Genomic DNA, 27403 nt, shown 5'->3' with positions numbered 1-27403 from the left:
ACAACTTTCAGTCTAATTTGCAGAGCTTCACATCACATGGGATTCAGTTTGTCTAATTTGGATGGTAAAGAACATTGTTTAAAATAATTTTGTAGTTGCTATGGTGAATCGAGTTGTACCTAATGAGCCATTCATGTGATGAGGCTCCAATCCTCCCATTGGGCCATCTGACCCTGGGCCCATAGGAAACTAAAACCCAAATACATGAGAACAGAAACAGTGAAAGATCAAAAAGACGATTAATTCAGAGTGTCGCAATACTTCATCATAGTTACAGACAGCACGGTAAAGTGGAGTAACTCACACTAGATCTGTTCCCTCCTGGTGGTACTGAGTTCATCAATGTATAGAGGTTTTCACCTGAGTTGGTGGAATCTGTAATGATTAATCACATATACTCTTTTAAAAAGGTTATTTCACTTATTATTCTACTTTTATGCACCATAAAAGTGGTCCATTCGACTCGTGCACTATATTCTAAAGATGAAGAATCATATAGTAATTAGACAGAGCCCTTACCTGCTGGACTTGGCATGATTGGTGTTCCTGGAGGACAGCCACCTCCTCCTGGAGGACCCTGTGGAAGTACACACACAACATACTGAGACATTGGTGGTGATTTATTTCATTATTAAAAAACACAAACAAGTGTCAATTAGGGGCTTACCACATAAGTCCCTGGGGATGAGGAGGAGTATAGGATCTGTGAAACAAAAAGGCCAGTTAAAACAGTTATTAGCCACGTTTGTCAGAAACCCTAAAAATAAGTTTTGATTATAGTGCTTTTCATTAATTTCTTACTGTGTTTCCATTATTAGGATTAGGCCATGGTCTGCCTGCTCCTGGTCCCCTGTAGAGACAAACAAAGCCAGTTCTATTTTTTAACACCAAATAAATCTCTGGTCCATAATCAGACTGACTGAAGTGTTCAAGAATCTAAATAAAACCAAGGACAAGCAGTTTAGTTTGTACCTCTGTATTCACGAGCAATCAAAGTGCTCATCAAATTGTTAATTTTCTCTTTTTTTCCCCTTTAAAATAAAGCTTCAGAATCAAAGGATTTATTTCTGAGGTGTTTTTTCACAGTTAACTCTTGATTTGTCAAGGTGAACGAGAACTACAAAAAGTTCTGAAGCTTTAAATAATAAAATTGGCCTATAATGACAACTAGATAGGTATAGTTTGTCATGACAAACTTTGATGTTGGCTTCACAAAGCCTTGTTTAAAATAGGTTTAAAAATGGGAAGTTAAAAGTTTATACAGGCCTTAAAGTCAAACTTGTAGACACAATGCATTACTAAGTGGCTGCTAGGATGTTCTAGCTGATAGCTAAAAAGTTTGGTTGGTTGCTAGGTGTTGCTAAATTGTTTTAGCTGGTTACTAGGCTGTTCTAACTGGTTGCTACGTATTGCTACTTAGTGTTCAATTTAGTTGTTTTGTCAGTTGGAGTTTGAAATCATGAACATTCCAAGAAAGAATCTTGGCCCATTCCGTCAATGCAAGTCTATGGAATTTGATCGTTCATCGTGCGAAAACCGTAAAGGAGGTCACACACCGGATGCATCTTGCGGATGACACGGCACATTCTAAAATTTGAAACAACTGTTTTTAATGAAGGTACGCCCAGCTACGACTCTGGAGGCTGCTCAAATTTCTGCTGCACCACAGAGCGCAATTCACATATTTTCTATTAAATTCGACCCAAATCATTATCAAATGACATAGATTATTTACTCTAGCATTGTCATTCTTGAATAAGGGAAAAACCATGGTAACTTTTGTCTGTACTGTCTGCCACCTGAACCGCATCGACGTGCCCTGTGTTTGATACATATGCCGTGTCCTAGCTGCAACGTGGTGCTTCTCGTCTGGTGTGTGACCGCTTTAAGTCCGATCAGTTAGAAAAGTAATAGTAACCTGAGTCAGAACAGTTTGAAGGTTTGTCCCAATTTTAATGGATGTAGCTTGAAAGTTGTAGGAGTTACACTTAATTATTTTGGTCTTGGTGGTCTTGGAAGCCAACACAATGATGTACAGTGCTCATGTTAAAAGGCTCAGGTGGATATGCGTCACACTGATAAATGTGTAACCAAATGTTTAAACTCTTCAAATGAATAAACCTGGACCACTGACTCGCAATTAAAAATATTGCATGTCGCTCTGGAAAACTCGATTCTGATTTGTCAATGGTGCCATCTAGTGGAGCTACAACCGCACATCCACATATCAGAACGCTCAACTGAGTATTGCGAGTCATCTTTCCTGTCAAAACTGCTAATGCTATTAAATAAAGAATTGAATATTATATGTTGAATAGGTTGTGAAAGGCCTTACATGTGCACTCCTGGCATTCCCGGGCCAATGGAATTTGGAGGTCTCATTCCTCCGCCATAGTTCTGTAACGATAACCAAGGATCAGACTAAGATACCAAGCACCCCCGAGATGACACCATGAGATAAGAGAGAAGAGAAAACAAGCACGGTTAGTTTAGAGAAAAACGGACTGAAAACACAAAGGATTATGAAAGAATGCTCTGGTAAAGACTGTAAATGTAATAATTTTTTTTTGAAGTATTAGTATAGTGAGCAAAGGTCATAGATAGATTCTGGGTCAAAGGTAATATGGTTTGAATGACAGTTGAGAAATACAGTCTTTAGGACAAGTTAAGATCCAGACCTGTAGTCCTGGTCCCATAGGGCCCATTCCTCGAGGAGCGTGCATTCTCTGCATGGGACCTAGGTTTGGATGGCCTGAGTACATAATCATTTCAAAGTTCAGTATTTTTTGGTTTGATCTCACTGACAGGTTTTGTTTAGTTCAGTAATGAAAATCCGCTATTAGCAACTACACTTCAAAGTGAGAGTCAATGGGATGACAAAAGTGATCATGTATTGACGCAAGTAAATTAGAATTTAGAACCCTTTCTTACTTGTTGTTCATGTAGGGTCCATCATATATGGAGGTAAAGACAGACAGTGCATTACTAAGTGGTTGCTAGGTTGTTCTAACTTGTTGCTAGGCTGGTTGGATGGCCTGAATTATTATATTAAAATAAGCTAAATAAGGGAGAAACTTTGACTTAAAAATGGTGAAAAGTTCATCTCACAATGATCCCATTAAACCTTTCTTACTTGTTGGTCGTGTAGAGTCCATCATATTTGGAGGTAAAGGTTGCCCACCAGGAGCCTAAAGAAACAGAGTTTGATAAATCAGCAAATGTGAAAGAAACAACCAGGACAAAGGTGTTTTATAATGTGGGACATACCGAGTTACCGATTCTGATGGGTGGCCTAGGTCCTCCAGCATAGCGCGGAGACATAAAGGGCTAGAAATGAGGGAAGAGACAGTCAATGACATACTGCTATAAAATGCTCAAATCCACAATGCAATTCAACAGCACTTAGCCAAAAAAAAAATCTTACAGGGAGAGGAGGAAGGAAAACAGAGATCTTTTAGCAGAAGCATAATGGAATGTCTAGAGCAGTGTTTCCCAACCTTTTATCTGCCACGGCACACTTTTTACGATGAAAAAATTCTATGGTGTTTAAGCATTAAAACAACAAAGCAGATCTATAGTCTTCCTCAAGTCTGAGCATTATTTTTCATCCAAAAAGACAACAATAAAAGTCTAATAATAGTGGGTTTCAATAACGTCCTTAACTTCTCCTTTATTAAAACTTGCATGGCTACAAATCTACTGACTTCAGTATAAGAATTATAAACACAAAGCAGATCTATGGTATCATTTTCCTACAGTAGCCTATTTAAACTGCTGAGCATGGCTTTTATCAGAAAAGACCACAATAATAGACAAATAATAATCATTTTGAGTTTCAATAACGTTCTTTCATCATTGTAAAGCGCATTTCACATGAGTTGAGTCGAGGCGTCAACGCTCCGTTCAATGCCAGGTTCAAGCGCCACATTGCCCTCCACATGTCAAGAGGGGCGATTTTACGAGTTTGCCACGTAAAAAACCAGGAGGTGTGCACAATAAACATTGAAAACATGTATTTGGAAGAGAGAAAAAAAAGCTTGCAGTTGCTTTGATAGCAGAAAGTAATAAAAGGACTCGTTTATGTTTAGGTCTAAGCGTTTTCTTGGTGAATTTAAATTAGTTCAATAACTGGGGTCTCTGATATTCGTAAACGATAAGGTAATATTGAAATTAAAAGAAATTATGAGACATTCAATGTCTCCACAAATTTGGACAGTTTTTAAATATTTCTTGTTGCTTAGTACTCCCCAATTCATTATTGGTGAAGCAAAAATGTGTGTGTGAAAAACACTTTGGTGTAAAGTGGCGTCACTTCATAGACTTCAATGTATTCTGCAGCGCTGACGCGAATCATGTGAAAGACCCTTAATGCGTATAAATATCAGTCACTTTTGCACATTAATCATTGCTCTTCACAATCACAAAAGTAACCGATTATGGTTTCAAAATGGCGAATTTCTCAGAAAGGTGAGGAGTTTGGATCCCTGAAATTATTCTTTTCATGCATTTATTTATTTTGTGGAATTTGATCATTTTCCACAGCACACCTGACAATCTTTTACAGTGGTTGGGAAACACTGGTCTAGAGCAGTGGTTCCCAAACCTGTTCCTGGAGGCCCCCCAACACTGAATATTTTGTATATCTCCCTTTTCTGATACATCCAATTCAGGTCTTGGAGTCTCCACTAACGAGCTGATGAGTTGAATCAGGTGTGTTTGATTAGGGAGATATCCAAAATGAGTAGTGTTAGGGGGCCTCCAGGAACAGGGTTGGGAACCACTAGTCTAGAGGTATCGGTTTAAAATGTCAAATCTATCTGAGTGTGATTACCTGTCCATGCACGGCCATCATGTTAGAGTTAGGAGGTAGCTGAGCATGAGGGGAGGGTTGGGAACCAGGTGCTCCCTGCAGAGAGGGCAGCGAGAGGAACAGGAGGTTGCCATAGAATCAACACAGAGAGAGAGAGAGTAATGCCAAGAGAAAGACAGTGCAAAGTCAAAGACAGGACAGGTGAAAGCCACAGGTGCAGATTAACAGAACAGAGCCAAGAGGCAAAAGCTCACAATATGTTTGATTGAGGTGGATGTGGAGCTCAACACTACTCAAAGAGGGTATCAGTGACTCACATTATATACAGGTATAAAGAGGCTTTGTTTAAAATCCTATACATCTAACATGATCACACAGGAAATCGACATGACATTTCAGGTACACTGATATCAACATCATTCAGACAAATTTTTCAAAATTCAAACTGATTTTTGCATCAATTCAAGCTTGAACACATTTCCCTTTAGCACTACTGACAATGTGTAACACAAGCAGCCTCGCGGGTTCTGGTCCCATGGTAACCAGGAAGTTAACGCGTTCACATAGGCTAAACAATGGTGAGCGCGATTTGTAGGTTGCATTTTCACTCTAAAATAATATTTTTACTCCACTGGCGGTTTATTAAATTATGCATTCTTGTTTCCATCATTTTTAAAAAAAATTTAATTAAATAAAACTCGATTTTGGCACCACTCTGTGGACATTTCACCCTCAACCATTTATTCAACCCATTACGGTTAACACTTATTTCTTCGGCCACTGGGGGCAGTGATTCAAATTTAGGTTAGCACACAGAACTTTCCACCTACTGTTGCCGATTTCACAGTGCTATCAGTCTCAAGTTATACTGTATGCTTATAATACAGTATTGTTCAATACTCAATTCTGATTGTTACATTCCAAGGTGTTGATTAATTTCCTGTAACTGCACGACTATTAAGCAGTTCCTGGTTTGTTGACCACAGTTTAGTGTCATATCAATTTGCCCCTTTCTGACTGATCTAGTAACATCAGCTTGGACTACTTTATGAAAAATACTTAATATATGGAATAAGGAAATAGTGCTACACACAATAGCCTTTTAGGGAAAAAAGTATAAAAGTCTTTTATACAGACACTTACATGTGTTAAAGGAATGTTCAATACAAGTTCAACAGACAGCATTTGCAGCATAATGTTGATTACCACAGAATATATTTTCAACTCGTCTCTTGTTTATTAAAAAAAAACATTTGGCACTTACATTGGAAGTGAAGGGAGCCAGTCCATAAATGCTATGATACTCAGTGTTTCAACAGTATAGCCACAAGATGTAAACATCATACGTGATACCATGATTTAGTGTGATAAAATAATTTACTAATCTCATCAGTGTAAAGTTCTATCCAATATTACAACTTCATTGCCTTGATGCCGCAACACTGATAAACCCTGTAAACGATTTTATCACACTAAAATAAACAATGTAGAGTTTAAGGTTTATGGACTGGCCCCTGACTTCCATTATCAGTGCCTAACTGTAACTGTGAATTTTGCTTTTTTTTAATTAAATGAGAGATCTAATGAAAATCTATCGGATCTATTTTTCTATTTTTTTGGTAATCAACAACATATCACAAATGCTGTTGATTGAACTTAACTTGTATTTTACACAGAACATTCCTTTAACTGTGATATAAGTGGAATAATTGACAAATTAATGCACACCCAACATGAGTATTTGAGTATTATTTAATGTTTTAATAATTTAATTGACAGTCATTAACTATTCCTTACAAATAGCATAAAATCCAGCAAAAATATTTAAATTTTTAAATTACTTAAATGTCTTTTTTTTAAAGCAATTTATCATCCTTGTCACCATTAGAGCGCAATTGGCTTTAAGTGTAGTCCAAATAACTACAAAAGCACTCAACTGTTTTAAGTTTCCCTGCGTGCACTGATGCATGGTTTAAAACTGGGATAAACCAGTTCCATACATCTACAGCTCTCAGAATCTGAGAATCTTTGCCTTGTGTTTACCACAATGTCCTCCGAGGGCTATGGCATCATCTAGTCTGAGAATTTTCTCCAAAAGCTTTCTTGCCTCTTTCATCCACCAAAGTTATTATAAACATCCTATCATCCAGAAATCTTTTCCAAGAACTCATTTAGGCATTTTGATGAGTCACCCTCTCAGAAAATTTGCATGTGATAAAGATAACTCCGCTGCTGAAGGTGCATCCCACAAACACATTTAACACTGCTCAGCAGGGTAACAATAACCCAGCTCTCAGAACGGAGAGCGTGCACAAGCCTGCCTGCCATTAGCAGCTAATGGTCACAATCAGACTGGTTCCCCACAGACACCGGGCTTGGCAGATGACCAGAAGCAGTGGCATAATGGCTCCTCTGTGTACTCTGACTTAGAACCACCGGCACGTGGCTGAGCACCTGAGGATTTCTATTTAGATTGTGTTTGATGGGTAATGGAAAGGGGTTAAAGACTGATGGACAAGAAGAGGAAGACAGGGGTGACCCACCTGAAAGAATCCGGGGGACATGGGGCCACCTGGAATGCCATCCCCGGGGGGCATGCTGCCTAGGACTGGACTCTGTGCTGCGGCGGCGCTCTGTAAAGGAAGGAGGAACCATATGTTAGATAGTGGAGATCTTTAAGCAGAGCTGCAATGCATACGCTTATTTTATGAGTCATTAAAGGTTGACTGTGGACAAATGGAATCTGAATCATCTGATATTGGCTGTAATTAGTAGGCCCATGTCTGTAAAACCCCCACTTTTAGCCCACATCTCAAATGAACTTTAGCTGACATGAAAATATGCACGCTTCTGTCGCATATACCAAAAGCAGTATAGCGTAGATGTTGACTGGATAGAAATGACTAGCCCCAGTGAGTCATTACTTTCCTGCCGTTAATCAACAACAATGATCACACTGATGGCATGCACTGACAATCAATAGAGCAGACTTCAACCAAACAGGATCACACGTAACTCAAAGGAACACTAATCGCACCCAGGGTAACTAAAAAATAAACCCATGTCATAACATAAAATGGCATAGTTAATAAAGGTACTTGAAACATAACTATAACCCCCAATTATTTTTTAATGTTAATTGTTAACACCCCCAAACACTCCCCAAAACCTGCACAGATGTACCTCATTAATTAGGCCAAGACAACAGCCAAAAGCTAGTCCTCAAGCATAAACAACAACAGATGTTACAGGATATTCCTGGTAAGGACTGTAATTTGATGTAGATTTAGCACCTGGCATTCATTTTAAAAGGTAAATGTGCCATTTTGTCCTTTGCACTAAGAAAAGTGAAAAAATGCAGGTGTCTGATCGGCCCATCTAACCACTGATCTACAAAAGCCCTGGACCATGAATGAAAAAAGCCAGAAATGAATGAACATGGATGAGAGCGCGCTGGCTAGCTGTCACTGCCATTCTATGTTGTTTGTAGACGTGTCTAGAACCATAATACCATTCATACATAAGTCCAGATGTTTATGTAAGTAGTTATAACTTGCATAATATGACTTACGTGACAGTCGTAGAGTGAACATATACTGTTTGCACAATGTTATCAAGCTTCTCATGAAAAATAACAATTTTAAATTCTCTATGGGTTTCATGTTATTATTCTTTCAAGAGGGAAATTTCTCTTAATTCACAGTAAGACAAGATTGATATTGAAGATCAGTCATAAAGTCAAATATTGGTTTGTATCCTATTATTGGGGATAAGGAAATATCATTAACCCTTAACTCTTCAAGTCACACAATGTTGAATGCAATATGCTGCTTTAAAAACTGTATAAAACACAGGGAATATTGTGCTTGCGTACTGTTGTTGAATGCAGACACAAAAAATAGAAGACTATCAAACGATTTAATAGACACATAAAAAAAGAGGGACCCATACACAAGAGCACTCAGTAGAACCAATACTGTGTTCCATTAGTATCTAAAACCGAAGACAGCTGCCTTGTCAAAGGTACTGTATGTGTGAGCTGTGAATTTAATGACAAGTGCATAGCGAGTCTATCTCTGTGCCAGTGATTAGTTAGATTACGTCAACATTCAAACTGTGCAAGAAGACAGTTTTTGACTAATATTTATGAAGATAAATAACTAGTCAGTCACTGTGATTTTGACCATCTTGGAAGCTGGTCTGGTATAAATTGGCCATATTTACTGCAGAATGATGTGATGATGTCACAACCAGCACTGTTTGCAGGGTTTTGAAAAACGTTCTTACGATTTTTTCGAAAGTTTAACTGTCTTTTTACAATGAAGCTGCTATGCAATTTTCAGGAGTCATGAAACAAGGTCATGTTGATTTTAGATTTACCCGCCCCTAAAACGTCTTTAAATCTAAAATTGTGGTTGGTCGCTTTACATGTCTATCAAATGGTTTGTTCCTGTCTAAGTGGGCGGTCCATAGCCAGAATAAACTGAAAAAAGCAGAGAAAACTTTAGAAGAAACTCATCTGTCAAGCAGAGCTGCATTAATGTGGCATTAACCCTGTGTAAAGATACATCATCAGTCATCACTCTCTATCAGTCTCTCACTGAGAGAACTCTAGGAGGGAACAGTTGGCCGGTCTCTCAAGTTCAATCTCCTGCACTCTTACTTCAGCGGCTGTAGGTCAACAGATGAAAGCTGATTACAACAAAGGTCAGAGACAATAAGAGACTTAAGACAGGTGAGATGACATCTTAAACTAAAATCCTTCTAAGCAGATCATCTTGATACAGATGCTCCTATTGGCAGGGGACATAGTGGAAGATTTTTCCAAACACTTCAAATAACACATTCATATGAAATTGTCTGCCACTGTGCTCTACATGATACAGATGTTTTATACTCCACCAGGAATCTTAATTTGAACTGTTAAAAGGGGTAGTTCTCAAAATGTTGTTTCAAACCTGTCTTTGTTTCTTCTGTGGAACACAAAACAAGATGTTGGACAGAATGTTAGTCTTACATTTACTTTCATTGCATCTTTTTCGTACAGTGAAAGTATATGGTGACTGAGGCTGTCATTCTGCATAATATCTTCTTTTGTGTTCTACAGAAGAAAGTCATACTGTAGCATTTATTTATTTATATATATATTTTTTCTCCCCTTTTTCTCCCCAATTTGGAATGCCCAGTTCCCAATGGGCTCTAAGTCCTTGTGGTGGCGTAGTGACTCGCCTCAATCTGGGTGGCGGAGAACGAATCTCAGTTGCCTCCACGTCTGAGACAGTCAACCTGTGCATCTGATCACATGGCTTGTTGAGCGTGTTACCATGGAGACTTGAAGCGCGTGTGGAGGCTTCACGCTATTCTCCGCGGCATCCACACACAACTCACCACGTGCCCCACCTAGAGCGAACCACATTATAGCGACCACGAGCAGGTTACCCCATGTGACTCTAAACTCCCTAGCAACCTGGGCCAATTTGGTTGCTTAGGAGACCTGGCTGGAGTCACTCGGCATGTACTGTAGCATTTATTGAGATTATTAACAGCCTTTTATATGATGAGCAGTAGAGATAATTAATATCTTTAGAGAGCAACCTGCTCTGATCTGGGAGAACATACAGACTATGTGTTGACAGAATCTTCCTGTACATCCTCACATGGGACTCTCTTAACACTTTACATGTATTGCTCTAGCAACTCTAGTTTATCAATACTTCATAATCCCCTCACATTCCTGAAATCGGCCAGAGGCACATCATTCAGGGCATTTCCTATAGGCTGATTTATACTTCTGCATCGGACCTACAGCGTATAGGCTCTGCGTAGTGGCCAACACGTTGGTTTGCATTTATAGTTCTGCGTTGGTGTGTCTGCGTTGTTCTGAGAGTACACATCCAAAATGCTAACAATTTGTTTCATAAATAAACAAAAGCAAAGCAAGCAATGTAATTTTTGGATTCAAAGTATTTATTAAATTAATGTAGCATCAAAGTTCAAAGTATGTGAACATGTTGAAATGTACACTAGGTCCATATTATTTAGAAGAAAATAGATGAGGAAATTACTGTACGCCTGCTATTGAGTCAATTAATAATACATCAATATTTTGGTATACATTTGACGTTCCGTGCTGACAACAAATTGTCAAATTAATTAATAACTACTCGCCTGAATAACACAAAATGGGTGTCGTTTTATACTGCGGCCCGCCACAGTCTAATTTGTCCCACCACAGTTTCATAATGAACCAAAAATATTTGTACACTTCTCATAATAACATAAAAGATCTCTAACATTTTGTTTTGCACCATTGCTTCGGCAAAGCATCTCTCATGACGTTAGCTGTCAGTCTCCTCGCTTATGTCGACTGACATATCTGGCTGCTTGTCGTGAAAAACAATATATAACATATGTAACGTTATATCTAGCTAGCTAACGTTTAATTATCTAATGTAACAATTATTACCAGCGGCTCTGACAACGTAACTATTTTCAGCATCTGAGGAGCAAGTTGGCTCATCATGTAACATTAGACTCTTTGTAATGTTAACTAATCAAGTTGAAGTAACACTACTGTTTTAACTCCATCTCGTTTACCATGCTTTGTCGGTGTGACTTTTAGCCGTGTTATCACCATTCATATCTCTACAACCAATGTCTTTATAATTAAATTACTACTAGAGCACAAAATTGTTTACAAGAGCACAAAGTTCTTCATAGATCTAGCCTCTTAATTTTGCTCTCAAAGTGCACCAGACTGATGCATTTAACTTTAAAATGTAAAAAATTTCTTCAGGGAGAACATGCCCCCTAGAGGGACCGAGGTCCACCCACCACAGTCTCACAAAATCCTGTGGGAAACACTGCGGCAGTTAAAACTGGTGTATTATTTGAACTGCAAAGTTGTTTAAATAGTCATTTTAGGATTCACGGCGTTATGTTGTCATGGCAACGAAGTTGTAAAATTGGACATAACTTTACAAGTTAAGGTGGTAAGCAACTTTATCACACTAAAATAATGTAAACACATGCATTGTTTATGTTTTGTGGCTATACTTTTGAATCAGTGAGTATTTTAACATTCACAGATTGGCCCCATTCACCTACATTGTAAGTGCCTCACTGTGACCCAGATTTTTGCTTTTTTTAAAGAAAAGGAGGGACGGGTATATTCCAGAATATTCCTTTAACACAGTACTGAGTGGTCACCAAAATGCCAGTCAACTGAATGCTAGCCAATTGGTCATAACAATGACAGACTGACAGACAGGGAAGATTGACAATGCTGGCAAAAAGTAGACAACATCTTCAGACTCTGAACAACTAAATATAAAATTCTTAAATTTGTGTAGTTCTTCTTTATCATTAATCTGAATGTCTAGAAATAAAGACATTATGCATTTCCAAATCCATTTCCTAATTCCTAATGAAATTCAGTGTTACAATTCTTTGTCCTATCCCAGCTTAATATGCAGAGACAACCACAAGTAAGCCATTTGTAGGTTCATTTTCTCAAAAACTGTAAACACTTTATAAAAATTCCTCTGGTTGTTTTGAGCGATGCGTTAAAGTCCTACATGTGGCTTGCTTATAGTTGTCTCTTCATACTAAGCTGGGATAGGAGAAAGTAGTTAAACCCAGAAAAGTGGCACTAAATGGAATTGCAGAAAAAATTACTGTTTTCAAACAGGTTTCCTGAACCCAGCCCATGTCATGTCATGCAAACACATTGTCCCGCCCCAAACTTACAGCACTAGTAGAATCAATATTGCTACTTCTGACAGTCAGAATACTTAAACAAACAGAACAATGTTTTGAAAGTGCCACAGAAGCTATAATTCCATCCAAGTTGTGAACTGAATTTATGCCAAAGTCATAATATGGCAAAAACAATGTGTGAATAAAGCCGCGTTTTCATCCCGTGTTCAAAAGACAATATTGTCACTTCTGGAGAAATTGCAGCCACTGTGATTCTTTTATTAATAAAATACTCGTGGTTAAGAACACGCACACAAAACATGTGTCTCATGTCTGGGAGCGACAGCGTATCACACAGTTCTGGGAGCACTATGTGTGTGCGTCCCTCCATCCTTATGACTTTACCGTCCGGATCAATAAAATATTTTTTAAAAGTGTCAATAAACCTGCTCTTCGGTTCAAGTTTGTATTTGACTGATTTTGCACCATATTTTAGGATGAGCAACATTTCAGATCTGATGATTGGTCTGCTGGTTAGTCCAGTGAATGAGTTATTTAGTCACGTTACTTTTTTTGATGCGCGTCTTGTATTTCTAATACATTCAATAGGAGTTTATTCTGTAAATATGTTTCCATCATAGTTTATGCGCATTTCTTATCATTTAATAAAAATGTAGCCACCTCAAGTGAACATATACGTTTTTTGATGAGTATTTTGGAAATTTTATTTGAATCTTAGTGTTAGTTTTTATGCATCTTAGTTTGAATTTTTAAGCAATATCCAAAAATGTGCATACAAATATGTGGATGGAAACACAGCTAGAGACACAGAGTTTACACTTCAGGAAAATCAACTGGCTTACTTGCAGTATACTTGTCTATGTCTATTTTTAACAATTTAGGATGTGATGTTACATCCCAACCACTATGGGTGATTAATTTTGACCTTTGTCATTACTTTTGACTTATGACTGTCCTCCTTATATGTCATTGTGTTTTCTTATTTATGGTGGCATGAATTCAACTTGGCTTACCAAATCTGTGATACTTCAAGTAAATCTGAAATATTTTCCATTACATTCTACTGTAGTGGACAGATGTGTAACACTCTCAAAACATAATTTTGGAGGGGAAAAAGGTTTGGGGATGATATATTCTCGTTTTTAAATACAAAAATATTGTTTTCCTTTGTGATTTAATATTTCATGCATCATAGGGTTGAAAGCTATTTTCTGACTAATAATCATACAAATCTTCTGAACCACAGTTTTGGTCATTCTTCTTCCCCTTGTCTAGAACCCACTTCCTGTGTTAATCTCTCTTATCAGTCCATCACAAGCCCCTGTGGGATTCTCAGTACACACCTACCGGCACCACCCATCAGTTTCAACAACCAGTCAACAGCCAAGCTTCCTCCATTTCCTGCCTCCAGTCATTCTCACCGAGTATGTGGAGGTCCACTAAAGTGATACTTACAAAGTATGTGCAGTGACCAGCACTGTGATAGTGATGATAACGCCTTTTAATGTTCTCTCTAACGAGAACATTACATGCTCACATTCCCCTCTCATCTGAGATGGGTGTGATGAAGTTCAGGAGTTGCACATTAGATGCCTCTTGAGACCACAGACCTGCAAGCAGAGGCAGACAGAGCTGCACTTCACGTTCTGACATCATTAAATGACAATCCTGGTCTTGCTGTGACCTCAGTACACAAAAGATCCATCTGGCTGGGAGAATGAAAACTAATATATTCATTTGATCCTGGGCTAAGAGGTACTTGATCGCCTTGGTGGCTTGTTTGAAGGTTATTTGAAAAGCTCACAATTATGTCACAGGCTTAGGGTTCTGTGACCTTCGAAGTATGAGACAGAATATAGCTATGGATTAATGATGTAACAATTGTGTGGTATATAGCACAGGAAGCATAAACTGTGACCATTTAATGGACATGGAATGTACACATACCAATTGTGATACCAGGAACTTGGATTACACAATCTCTCAGGGTTCCCACTCTTTTAATGGCACAGTTTTCAAGGACATTTCCAGGACATTTTATGTGGCCAACAAGTGTAATATTTAAGCAAAAACACATGCGAACATTTAAATCAAGCTTTTATTTAGCTGTTTCTGTGTGTTTTTGACAGTAGTTTCTCACCTCCAAATAAGCAGTTTGCTCCATGGCCCGGTGTGATTATTAATCCCCGTAAAGCTATGATTCAATTAAATAAATACAAAGTCTGTATGTGCTGTACACTTCAGAGTGCTCTCTGTCTCTGTCATCTCACACACACAAGAGCGCGAGTTGATGATCATGATGAGGTGTTTTCAGTCTGTGAAGGCCGGCTTCACACAATCATTTTGAAGCGTGCATCACTTGCAGATTATATATTTATTCAATGAAATCACAGACTTCTGCAGTTTAATTATAACGATTTTTTTTTTATTTTGTACTATATCAATACTTAAAGTATTTTGTTGGAGCAAAGCAGCGTTCACAGCAGATGAGCAGAAGTATGTGACTGGAGATTTGTACATGACAGTTAACCATTGATGTTGTTTCACAATGCGCAGCTGCCGGCTGTGATAAAATTATACAAATTTGTGCATTTGACTCATATCCCGAGTCCCGATCGTTACCAAGTTTTTGTACATGTAACAAAAACCTTGTTAGCAACACAGTCAAACAGTTCTATTATATTACAATATTTTCCAGGACAAATAATTATTTTCCAGGACATTTAGGTATTTTTAAACATTTTCCATGACTTTTCTATGACTGGAAAAATGCATTGCAAAATTCCAGGTTTTCCAGATTTTCTAGGATGCATGGGAACCCTGTCTCTTACTTTTCCACTTTTAGTTACACATGTTTGTGTATAATATGTCTAATGATTAGATAAATCTGACAATAAAGGCTACTGTATGTCTGTACAAATAAATCCAACCCTTTTCAAAAATCCAACTCTTTCATGGTTTCCAAATTCCAAGCTTTGTATGGTTTGTATGGTTTATATGGCAAAGACTTTTAATAACTGTGCACCAGTGTATGTATACTTGCATACATTATATACATACTGGTAGATTATATGGCGTACTGTTAGTGTTGTATAATGTACCAAATTGTCACAGTAAAGATACCTTTATGAAAACTGACTCAAGTAAAAATTAAAGTAGCTCATGAGAAAAATACTTAAGTCAAATTATTAAAGTATTGTAACTGATTTTAAATGTACTTAAGTATCAAAATTACAAGTATGGCTTTAAGTTAAGTTATTTGTTTCAGGTTAAATGAGAGTCCCCCAGCCACTGGTGGTTGCGTCAGGAAGAGCATCTGGCATAAAACCTCTGCCAAGTCAAAAATGTGGAGTGAGACTTGAACAAATCTTACCACTCATAACTTCATAATTTTTGACAATATCCATAATGTTTAAAGGGGTCATGACATGAGGAATCCCTTGATCTTTTGACATATAAGAGGTCATTGTACCATAAATACATACTGTATGTTTCAGAACTTAAAGCTTCCTCCTCACTGTGAAAAGAGCATTTGCTGAAACCAAAATGCCAAAATGACTTGTTCCCTACTTCCTCCATATTGTGATGTCATACTGTGGTAGACATTTGGATCTGACCGTGTCCACAACAACATATCAAAGCCAACTTTACCTTATCAATTCCAGAGCCCCGACCAGCAGCAGTGAGCAGAGATGGCAAGAAGAAAGCAGAGAGCCAATCATAACACTGGGTGTTTACTGTCAAGTCTTAAAGGAGAAGCAGCACCAAAACCGAGCATTTCAGAGAGATGGGTCAGAATGAGGTAGAAATTGATATTTTACACATTTATGACTGTGTTTTGTGCAAAGAACTTCACTAATATTATAAGTGAACCTCAAGGAACATGTTAAAATAATTAAAAAAGGTATGTCATGACCACTTTAAGGCAAAAACTTAATTTACAGCCAAAAAACACAGTATAGAACTTACATAAACAGTCTCATCTTTAAATTCAAAAGCAGAGACACAACAAATGCTGTCTGGGGTTCCCCTTGTGATTTTATTCAGATTCACAAATCGATTGACTAAACGAACCATTTAGTTCACTTTTTGAACTGATTAGACCAATTTAAAAGAATCAAATTGATCAAAAGATGAGACTCAAACTTTTTTTTATCAACATAATGTTTGAATTAAAATCGTTAATTATCATCATGATGCATTCTTTTTGTCTCGTCTTCCTTATTGTTGACCAAAATAAAAAATAAAAAAACCTGTCAGTTGGTCAATTTTATCAGTAATTTCACTGGTGAGATTATCACTGGATGTGGCCATTGAACATATCATATTTGTTGATGAATATTAGGGGGAACACTGGTCCTATGTGGTGGTTTCCCATTCCCAATGTCTATGACAGTTGCAGCCATAACTTTGTGCCTGAGGTGGACAAATATTCAGTTCAGCAGTAACCTTTATCCTGAACCTAACCTTTTACCAGATATTTCCAGGTGTAAATAGCTTGTGTAAATGGTTTCCTGAGAATGACCCTGGTAATGTCATAGGCCAACGAGAAGACAATTCCTTTATTAATAAATCTCAGAAGAATATGGACTGTGATCGCAATTCATTCCATTGAGCATCAAGAAAAATGCCACACTGAAGCAAAAAGACCAAACACATTGTTTTGCACAGAAAGCATGATTAGACTTACAAAACTATTACATCTGACTCTAAGTGTGTAATCAAGTAGATGGCTGCTTTACATCCAGCTTATCACACAGCGTCGATTTTAACAGTCAAAACACATCGTCATTGTGCTCCTACGGTCTGTCACTTAGTGAACAGGTGTTACTGGTTTGCTTATTCACACATTTGCTTTCCACATGGAGTGTCGGCCAGCTCTGAAGAGAGGCATCACAGGAGATGAGTGCCATCTGCCTGGTAACAAAGCCCCTTAATCTGACGCCATCCATACGTCTGCCCTCATCCCAGATAAGATACAACAGCCCAGAAGTTAAATGAATGATTATAAAACACTGAAGAGAGAGTTATAGAAATCACTGTGTACTCCATTTCTACTCTGTTAGTTCAACTATGCTACCCACACACAGTCAGTGTTTGGGACTGACAACTGTATTTACTAACAGGTTGGACTCTGAAATTGTCCTGTCCTGTTTACACAACAGTTTACAGGATGATTGAATATTTGTATGAATGAGTAACCGAAGTCAGCCCCCTTTTCTATTCTCATGATAACCGTGAATAATGCCAGTAACCTTAAACCAAGTCCACACTAATACGTTTTAGTATGAAAATGCATGGATTTCGCTGTTTACACCTCTCACCCACACAAAAATGCATTTTCCTCCACTGAAAATGGAGCATTTTGAAAACACTCTCTATTACCATATACTTTGGAAACTGAAAACTGATTTTTCAAATGAAAACTTAGTAGTGTGACTTGGGGTTTCCGAACTGGTTCGAACCAATTCAAAAGATCAATTCGCTCACTATAGCTTGCGACCAAGTTTACTCTACACAAGCTCTACACAACAGCAGTATCTAGCAAATGAAACATTTTTGAGCAGAGCACAACTAGGAACATATATATCCATTAAAGAACTTTCCATGACATTGCCATATCTGTAAAACATCCTGGAGACTAAATATCAAAGATGGCTACTTCCATCAATCACAACTGACATGACGTTATTTAAAGGGATAGTTCACCCAAAATGAAAATTCTCTCATCATTTACTCACCCTCATGCCACCCCAGATGTGTATGACTTCATTTTTCTGCTGAACACAAACAAAGATTTTTAGAAGAACATCTCAGCTCTGTTGGTCCATTCAGTGCAAGTGAATGGTGGCCAGAACTTTGAAGCTACAAAAAAAGCACATAAAGGCAGCATAAAAGTAATCCATAAAACTCCAGTGGTTGAATCCATTTCTTGACAAACGATATGATAGGTGTGGGTGAGAAAAAGATCAATATTTAAGTCCTTTTTACTATAAATTCTCCTCCCTGCCCAGTAGGTGGAGATATGCATGAATAGTGTGAAATACCAAAAACAAAAGAAGGAGGATAGGATAGAAGATCGCTTAGGAGGGCTAGTGAAAGTGGATATTTATGGTAAAAAAGGACTTAAATATTGATCTGTTTCTCACCCACAACTATCATATTGTTTATCAAGAAATTTATGTAACCACTGGAGTTTTATGGATTATTTTTATGCTGCCTTTATGTACTTTTTGGAGCATCGAAGTTCTGGCCATCACTCACTTGCACTGAATGGACCAAAAGAGCTGAGATATTCTTCTAAAAATTGTATTTTGTATTCTGCAGAAGAAATAAAGTCATACGCATTTGGGAACGCATGAGGCTGAATAAATGGTGAGCTAATTTTCATTTTTGGGTGAACTGTTCCTTTGATAAATGAGTCCAATCAAGACCAATTTTCATCTGTCAAATCCTAATTATTCCACAGAGTTTATATTTTTTTTATTTGTGAGTGTAGAGTGCAGCATTTGGAAAAAACGCAATTCACCCACTTGAAAAAATGCAACACACACATGAGAAAATTGTGTGTGCAAAAGAAAGTGGCTACCACATCATGTGACAGACAACTTTGTCCACTGTGGTTCTGATCACACAATACACATTAACCAAACTCACTCTCAAAATTCAAACTTAAATATGAACAAAACTGTTTTTAGCACTCCAAAACAGGACTGAGAACCATATTCTGCTGCTGTGTGAACAAAGCCCTAAAGAAATGGGGGAGGGAAGTTAGAGAGAGCCAGAAGAATTATAGGAAAGAGAGAGAGAGAGAGAGAGAGAGAGAGAGAGAGAGAGAGAGAGAGAGAGAGAGCGCGAGAGAGAGAGAGAGAGAGAGAGAGAGAAAGTACTTTTAAGTACTTTAAAATTGAAAAACATTGAGAGAGAAAGTACTTTTAAGTACTTTAAAATTGAAAAAAATTGAGAGAGAGAGAGAGACAGAGAGTGAGAGAGAGAGACAGAGAGAGAGAGAGAGAGAGACAGAGAGAGAGAGAGAGAGAGAGAGAGACCAAGCCTGGGGCAACACCTCCTGTCTGATGTTAAACGTGAAGTAGCCAGCTCCCTTGGTGATCCATGAATGATTACCAGAGACACATTGTGAGAGATTTAAAAAGGGGAGGTTACATTAGGACACAAAGGGACCATAACTGTCCAGATCTATAGAGATATATTGATATATGATACTGTGAGCTGTGGTGTAGATTTCTGCCACAGCCAGATTTGTAGAGAAGCATCTGATCCACTAATAATGCATAATCTGTGCAATTCTCAAGCCATTCAGACAGAATCAACAAATAGATCAATGATTTCCGTTAATGAGCACCAAGACCATTACTGTCAAGAACGAATCCATCAGGCCACTGTAATGCTGAAATCTGATAGGCTTGCAGTTTAATGGCTATTGACAGCTGTTCCTCAGGGAGTCGGGACTGGTGTACAGCATCAGAGAGCAGTCCACTTCAGGCAAGAAGCTCTCTCCATCTGCTGCTCATCTTCAGTAGCTTTTCTGTCTTTCTCTGTCCAAAAGGGGCTCACCTCTTCTCCTCCCACAAACCTCTCAGTAAAAAGGGCATCTGCTCAACCGTCCCACCCCCATGTGTCAGTGGTTATGTTCGGAATAGCATAGTACTGATACTATTTTTGCAGTATTATTATGCAGTATTATTATACAATTACAACAATACTATTTTAGTATAATATATTGTATAGTGCAGTACATACTATTTTGTAAGGCAGAATATTAGGCTCCGTCACCATTCACTTTTCTTAAATTTCAGTCAACTCTTGGAATGGTTTAAATAAATGTTTACTGATGGTTATGACAAGTAAATGTATTTGGTCTTGGCGGACTAGATCTGCTTCCGCTACAGCTGAGCAAGTATGAGACTTGCTACTGTGAAACATACATGGGTATAAGACCTAGTATGCAACCTTGCTGCTGCTGCTCCTGCTGCACAATGAAAACATACAAATCCCCCATAAGCAGATCTAGACATGTGCAGCTGGGGAGGAGGTGGGAGTAATTTGGATTCTCATTGCACGCTGCAAAGAAACAAGCTTGCTGCCATTAGGCCTGTCACGATAACTACTTTTTTTGTTCCCAGAAATAATTGCAATAAACGATATTATTGTAATTTTAAGACCATTTTATGCCACTGATATAATGATAATATAAAAGCATAATAATGCAATTACATCCTTTCAAAGAGCAATTAACTTTTAATTCTTAAGAATATTCAGACATTGGAATTGGAAGTAAAAAAAAAATTGAAGTCGGGAAGGCCCCTCTCCATCTCCAGCTGTGGTTTTTGTTCCCAGCTCAGAAAACTGGATGGGATAGTGATGTCTTAGATGAGCTTTTAGGTTAGTTGTATTGCCACTTTTCATTGCCACTGTTTTTAAACAAAGTCGACATACAAGCTCGTTCACGTTAATGGACTCTCCTCTCTCATTGACCTTAAAGCCAAAATGTTCCCACACTGGAGCTGTGGAATACGACTTTGAAACCAAGTCCATTTGGACTTATTCTTCCAAACTTTCTGGCTGGAAAACACCTATTAGCCTCAAGTAACACGTAATCTTCACCTGTTGCTGTCCTCTCTGTGTGTGTGGAGGAGCTGTCTGATCCCTGCCTCCGACACAGAGAGCAGTTGAGAGGACAGAAGCAGCGCAACTGGCTAAAATGTTGGTGACATTCATTCTTATGTAAACAAACACGCATATGAACACAATGGGCAATATCGAAGTCAGCAAAAATGATCGAAGTCATGTCCATATATCATACGATAAGTCGATAACATAATTATCGTGACAGGTCTAGCTGCCATAGGCGAGTTAAGACTGTATTTAAATGTTTGACGTAACAGAGTCTCAGCTCTGGTTGGCTGGAGATATTGCGCAGTGGAAACCTATCAGCTCGTGCCCTGTAGAGTTTCCTGACTGAACTTAGGTTATTACATCTTTTTTTGCTATACAATGAAAGTGTTTAAAACGGATCATCCAAAATGCATCTTAAAATTAAGATAATGAAATTAATTTACTGTTTAACATCTCTTTTTGTGTTTTGCAGAAGAAAGAAAATCATCCAGGTTTGGAAAAACAGGGTGAGTAAATGATGAGAGAATTTTCATTTTTTGGTGAACTATCCTTTTGGGACATTTTACACAAAATAAGAAGAAAAAGGCAAAATCAGTGTTATACATACCATGTTTTCCCTCAAATTGAAAAATATGATTTAAGAAAGGTAACTCAGGTCCTATTTTAAAAAGATGGCAATCTTTGAGTCTCTTAAAATCTTGCCCACTGACTACAGCTTTTCTCTTTAATTCTGTATTTAGAATAGTTTTTGTCTTTTGTCTCTTTATTTAGTTTTCCTATGCATACTTATTACAAATATGTATGTTTATGTATATTTATGTGTAAATAGAAATTTTTTATAGGTACAATTATGCAAATCTACAGTTTGTATTTTTTCTTTTTAATTTTCTTTCAACACAATTATTATTTTTGTAATTATTTATATGCTTATTAAATATGTTTTTATCTCTTCTGTTCCAAGGGGTTAAAAAAAGGTTAAAATGTGTGTGACACTGACTTATGTTTATTCTCAATGTTTGTCTTGTAATAAAAAAAATTGAACCAAAAATGGCAAAATACCCATTTTTATTTCTGATAAAACGCCCCTCTAATGCTAAATTTAACATGTAAATTAATGAGGCCATGTGACAACATTGCAAGTAGCATACTACAGCATTCTATGTTTAATGTCAGCATGATCACATGGGAAATCGACATGCTGCTTCTGAATGTTCATGTACCCGGAAATCCTCCCCATACCCAGCAAACGCAAAATGTTCCCCAAACACTAGCATATAGTTCCCGTTTGTTTATTTTTTGGGAACAAATTTCTAACGTTCTAGGAACTTTCTCTTTAAGTTGTATTTTTATTACCAAAAACAAACCTTCCCATAAAGGTGCAGGGAGGTTTTTGTGGGACAACCTGAAAATAACTTTTACTGAACGTTCTCTAATGGTTATTTTTTAGTTTCATTTTGTATTTTTTAACCACAATCAAACCTACCCAGGACATTCCAGGGAGGTTTTCATATGACATCTCAATAATAACTTATTCAAAACATTATCTAATGGTTGTATTTAGGTTTGATTTGTTTTCCCCTCACACTTTCACTATTTTTCATTTTCATGTATTTGAATATTCTTCATATACATTGCATAATCTGGCAATTAAACTTTGGGTGACAGAACAGTTTTAAGTGTGAACTGGACTCAACAGAAAACAATTTTGTTCTAGGAATTGCCTCCTTTCACACTCCATCCTCAAGGGAATCTGCAAGTAGCAGTACCAGGACATAAGTGGCAAACACGCACACTTGCTGCACCCAAGGGCTTTGTACTGATGCCTTGACTGCATACTGCTACTCCCATGAGTTTAGTTTGGCAAAAATGATGCAACTTGCTTTACAATAATAGCAGCTGACAAACAATGTGGTCTAAAAAGGAATTCAAGCAGCAAAGAGGTCATTAGGAAACTCAATCCAGGTCTTGTCCAACTCATCTGTCAAATCCATTCTAGAGTCTTCCCTTGCAATGTTTTATTTGATAAGCTTGTAAACATGTTCCCTTCCTAATAAATTATTCAGAGAGAGGGTTGTGTGGTTCATGCACAATGTTTGACCTAAAGACTATTTTGAGCAATCGTTTGATAGGCAGAGAGACTCTTATGAGCTCTCAAATGTACTCAGAGGACTGGGAAATTAGCCAGGGAGAGAGGTTTATGGGCGCTCTCTATTGCCCTTGCCCAATTGACCTCCCTGATAAAAGCGTCATTACTAGCAATTAAGCTGCAAGATGCAAAACAAGGGTCTCTAGGAGCAAAATCTACAAATGAACGGTTGAGTGCAAAACAATCTAGGTTCATGTAAGCAAACAGTCACTGGAGTACTGGAGGGCCAAAAAATACTTTGATTTTCTGTGTGCCTCTATTTCTTTTGCACAGTGCACAACTGTGCATGACACAAATTTCGTCACAAGCACAGTTAGCAAGGACTGTCCGTGTGCAGTCCAGTTTTTCTAGACAAGCGGACATTTCGCTTCATTGCATCTTGTTTGCACATGTGTCTGCTGTTGACTGTACTAAAAGTATCAGAAAGCAGTCATAGTATGCTTGCGCCAAATGCATCTATACGGGCTCGCAGTAAAAAGAGAATACTTTAAAAGGCTAGAGCGCTCTACTGTGTGCGAGACAGACAAAGTATACCCTAACATCAAGTGTTAAAATTTTAAACGTAACATGTAAATAATACCTAAAACAATGTGCTGGGTTGAAGAGAGGTGTGATATTTCTTTTCTAAAGCCAAGTGTACACAATGCATGTCTTGCAGTTGGCGCTCTGCGACTCACAGTCTTGTTTTCCATTGTGATGGTGCGTACAACACAGGACTGTAGTGTATCAACTACACGACCATTTGTCCCTGACTGAGGCCATGTGTTGGCCTACACTGGTATCAAGATGCATTTTGGATGATCCGATCACAAATGTACAAGTGAGACACATCACGTTACACCTAGTCGTCTCTTTTGACCACTTGTTTTCAGTTTTTGAGAGGAGAGATTCTCTGATTTCATGAGAACATACATCAATCATTACATCTGTTTATTTTCGAATGATAATAAAGCACAAAGAAGTAAACAACGAGAAAAAAAGCACTAAAAACCAGCGCACAGTTTCTCAATTATTCGCAAACATGACGTTTAGAGCAGAATTCTGAGTTATTTTAGTGCAGTACCTGTAACTGAGCATCTAGCGTACTTGCTGCTCATCTCTGTGTCCCTATTGTGCATGTTCGTGCATTTGCTTTTTTTATTTTTTTTATGATTATGATTATTTCCCTTTTCCATTTTTCCCGCAGGTAACCAGCGATAAACCGTCTGTTACAGCTGCCTTTAGCGTCGCCCTGTTTCAAACGGATCATCCAAAATCCATCTTAAAATGAAGATAATGAACTTCATTCACAAACTCACAGTTTATTCTTGATAACATCCCAACAAACATGAAAGAATGGCTCCCGCCGTTTTTACGCTTATTAGCGTAAGGATAAGGATTTTTCCTAGCGTAAGGAAAAACATAATAAAAACAGCGGAAAATAATAAATAATAAAATAATAAAGTTCAAGTTCAAGTGGTTTTTTTATTGTCGTTCAACCATATACAGTTAGTACAGTACACAGTGAAACGAGACAACGTTCCTCCAGGACCATGGTGCTACATAAAATCAACATAGGACAAACACAGGACCACATGAGACTACACAGACTGAATAAGACCTACACATTCCTACATAAAGTGCACACGCAAACGTGTGCAAAAAGTACAGGACAGTACAATAATTACTAAAAAGGAAACAGGACAATAGGCACAGTAAGAGACAGTGAGAGACAGTGCAGCACCGATCAGTACACATTTCTAATCTAGCACCTTTTTGGATCTGGAGCGGCTGCTAGAATTTTGCTAAATATATTTATAATGTAATTTATAAAGTTCTACACATCCTCCAACCCTTGCTTGTTCATTTATTAAATACCTCGGCTAATCTTACTTAGACTAGTTTGAACCACCAACAAGACGGTAGTAGTCTCAGCTCTATTTAACACATTTTACGATATCTAAATTTGTTCTGTAGATTTAGCAAAAATAAAAAAATTTGCATCCTATGTGGGTCTAGCTATTAATACAAAGCACAGAGAACTGAGCACACACTTTTAATCGGCATGGCATGTGAAGCATTTCTGCTCATTCACCCCTCTCCATCATCTCACCTGAATGTAGTTGTTTGGAAAGGATATGGTTGCCATGACAACAGCCCAGGTGGCAGGTGACCTGGGTGGTCTGCCTTGGACGAACACATCATGCCTGTGTCTGCATGCACCTGACTGCCGACGCTCCCCTCCCCCCACAGTGTCTCCATAGATATCTTTATGAATTTCAAAGTAAAAATAGTTTTTCAGCTCCCACTTTACCTGCTTAGGAGAAGCCATAAACACACTTCTACAGTATAGTAGTAGTCGTATAGTTCTTGTTTAGCAATCTCCAAGGACACAAAGACATAATTCACCATTCTGTAATGTCAGTTCTGCTTGTTCAGCCTAAGGTGGTGTGCCATACTATACAGAAATTTGACAGTACTGTCAACGATTGTCTAATATTTATAAATGGGGTGTTATTTAAAGAATGAGCTCCTGTAATAACTTTCCAACACTTTATATATCTCAGTCAAGCCTAGTTGCTTTACATGTTAGTCCTTACATACCCCTGCCATAGGGTGTTGGGAGTGGTTGCTTTGCGGTTGTTAAGTTGTTCTGAATGTTTTTAGTGTTACTGTGCAGTTGCTACAGTGTTCTGGGTGGTTACTAGGTGGTTGCTTACTGGCTTTTGGGTGCAAAAAGCCCATCCCCCAATCCTGTATGATATTTTGCCCATAACAGAGGCCAAAATGTTTTCAAGCAGAGCTCAATAATAAATCTCTAGTTTTCATTGTTGAGGAAGCGGGAGTTGGGTAAACATCCAATGTAAGTCATTTATTTGATACACTTTTCAGTTTAACACACTGTTTGATTTTCAGCAACACACACACACACACAAGACTCTGCTGTGTGCATCTCTCTCTCTCTCCTCCGGCGGTTTGGACTGCCCTTTTAACCCCCTCCAGCTCTCACTGCAACACAAAACAGCTGTTATTTCCCACAGGTGTCAATCCTTGCCGCTCTTCATCTCTCCCAGCCTCGCTCTCCACAGATGTCACTCGGACACGCCCCCATCACTACATACCCCCATCGCCCGACTCAGGCCAGGGAGCCATCCAGCCTGTCACTTACCCCCCCCCCCCCAGCCTGTGGACCATCTCAAACTTAAAATGTTGGAGAGCTAGATACCAACGGGTGATCTGCGCTTTGGTATCCTTCATGCAATGGAGCCACTGGAGCAGGGAGTGGTCCAAACAGAAGGTGAAAGCACGCCCCAACAGATAGTACCAGAGGGTGAGTACTACCCACTTGATGGCCAAACACTCCTTCTCCACTGTGCTGTACTTCGTCTCCCTCAGCAAGAGGTTACGACTAATGTACAGCACGGGGCGCTCCTCCCCCTCCACCATCTGGGAGAGTACCACACCCACCCCCCTGTCCGATGCATCCGCCTGCAAGATAAAGGGGAGAGTGAAGTCAGGAGAGTGCAATAACGGCCCGGCACAAAGTGCAGCCATCACCTGCGTGAACGGCTGCTGACATGGCTCCGTCCACTGGACCAGATCTGGTGCCCCCTTTTTAGTAAGATCAGTCAGCGGGCTGGAGACGGTCGAATAATTAGGCACAAACCTGCGATAATAGCCACCCAGCCCCAAGAACTGTCTCACCTCCTTTTTGGTCTTAGGTCTCAGGCAGGTTGCTGTCGCTGCGGTCTTATCAATTTGGGGCCGCACCTGCCCATGACCCAAGTGGAAGCCTAGATACCATACTTCCACCCACACTTCTTTGGGTTTGCCATGAGTCCCACCCATCTCTACGATCTCAGGACAGCCCTCAGATGCCGCTGCCAATCATTACTGAAAATAATTATGTCATCCGGATAGGCAGCGGCGTAAACAGCGTGCGGTCTGAGGATTCTGACTATGAACCGCTGAAATGTCGCCGGGGCCCCAAACAAACCGAACGGAAGCATCATGAATTGGTGTAATCCGAACGGTGTGTAAAATGCTGTCTTTTCACGGGATATGGGAGTTAAGGGGATCTGCCAATATCCCTTCTTCAAATCCAGTGTCGA

At 38.6% G+C, this 27403-nt stretch overlaps 1 protein-coding gene across 4 annotated transcripts in view; it reads right to left on the bottom strand.

The window, feature by feature from the left end:
• Positions 1 to 27403, bottom strand: part of ssbp3a (single stranded DNA binding protein 3a) — a 47795-nt gene that overhangs the window by 1043 nt on the left and 19349 nt on the right. Inside the window, exons 5-15 of one of the 4 annotated variants that reach the window (XM_051698429.1) lie at positions 7354 to 7443; positions 4832 to 4906; positions 3268 to 3327; positions 3134 to 3188; positions 2679 to 2752; positions 2336 to 2397; positions 802 to 850; positions 668 to 703; positions 520 to 577; positions 305 to 375; positions 120 to 189 (exon numbers count right to left, since the gene is read on the bottom strand). In XM_051698429.1, coding sequence (XP_051554389.1) covers positions 120 to 189; positions 305 to 375; positions 520 to 577; positions 668 to 703; positions 802 to 850; positions 2336 to 2397; positions 2679 to 2752; positions 3134 to 3188; positions 3268 to 3327; positions 4832 to 4906; positions 7354 to 7443 — 700 coding nt within the window. Of the gene's footprint in view, positions 1 to 119; positions 190 to 304; positions 376 to 519; positions 578 to 667; positions 704 to 801; positions 851 to 2335; positions 2422 to 2678; positions 2753 to 3133; positions 3189 to 3267; positions 3328 to 4831; positions 4907 to 7353; positions 7444 to 27403 lie in introns of all 4 variants that reach the window. The other 3 variants (XM_051698428.1, XM_051698432.1, XM_051698431.1) reach the window with 3 other exon arrangements.

This window comes from Myxocyprinus asiaticus, chromosome 5, assembly GCF_019703515.2.
Source record: "Myxocyprinus asiaticus isolate MX2 ecotype Aquarium Trade chromosome 5, UBuf_Myxa_2, whole genome shotgun sequence".
Classification (NCBI taxonomy): domain Eukaryota; kingdom Metazoa; phylum Chordata; class Actinopteri; order Cypriniformes; family Catostomidae; genus Myxocyprinus; species Myxocyprinus asiaticus.
Note: the sequence above shows the minus strand (reverse complement) of the source record. Positions and strands in the feature narration are given on the sequence as shown.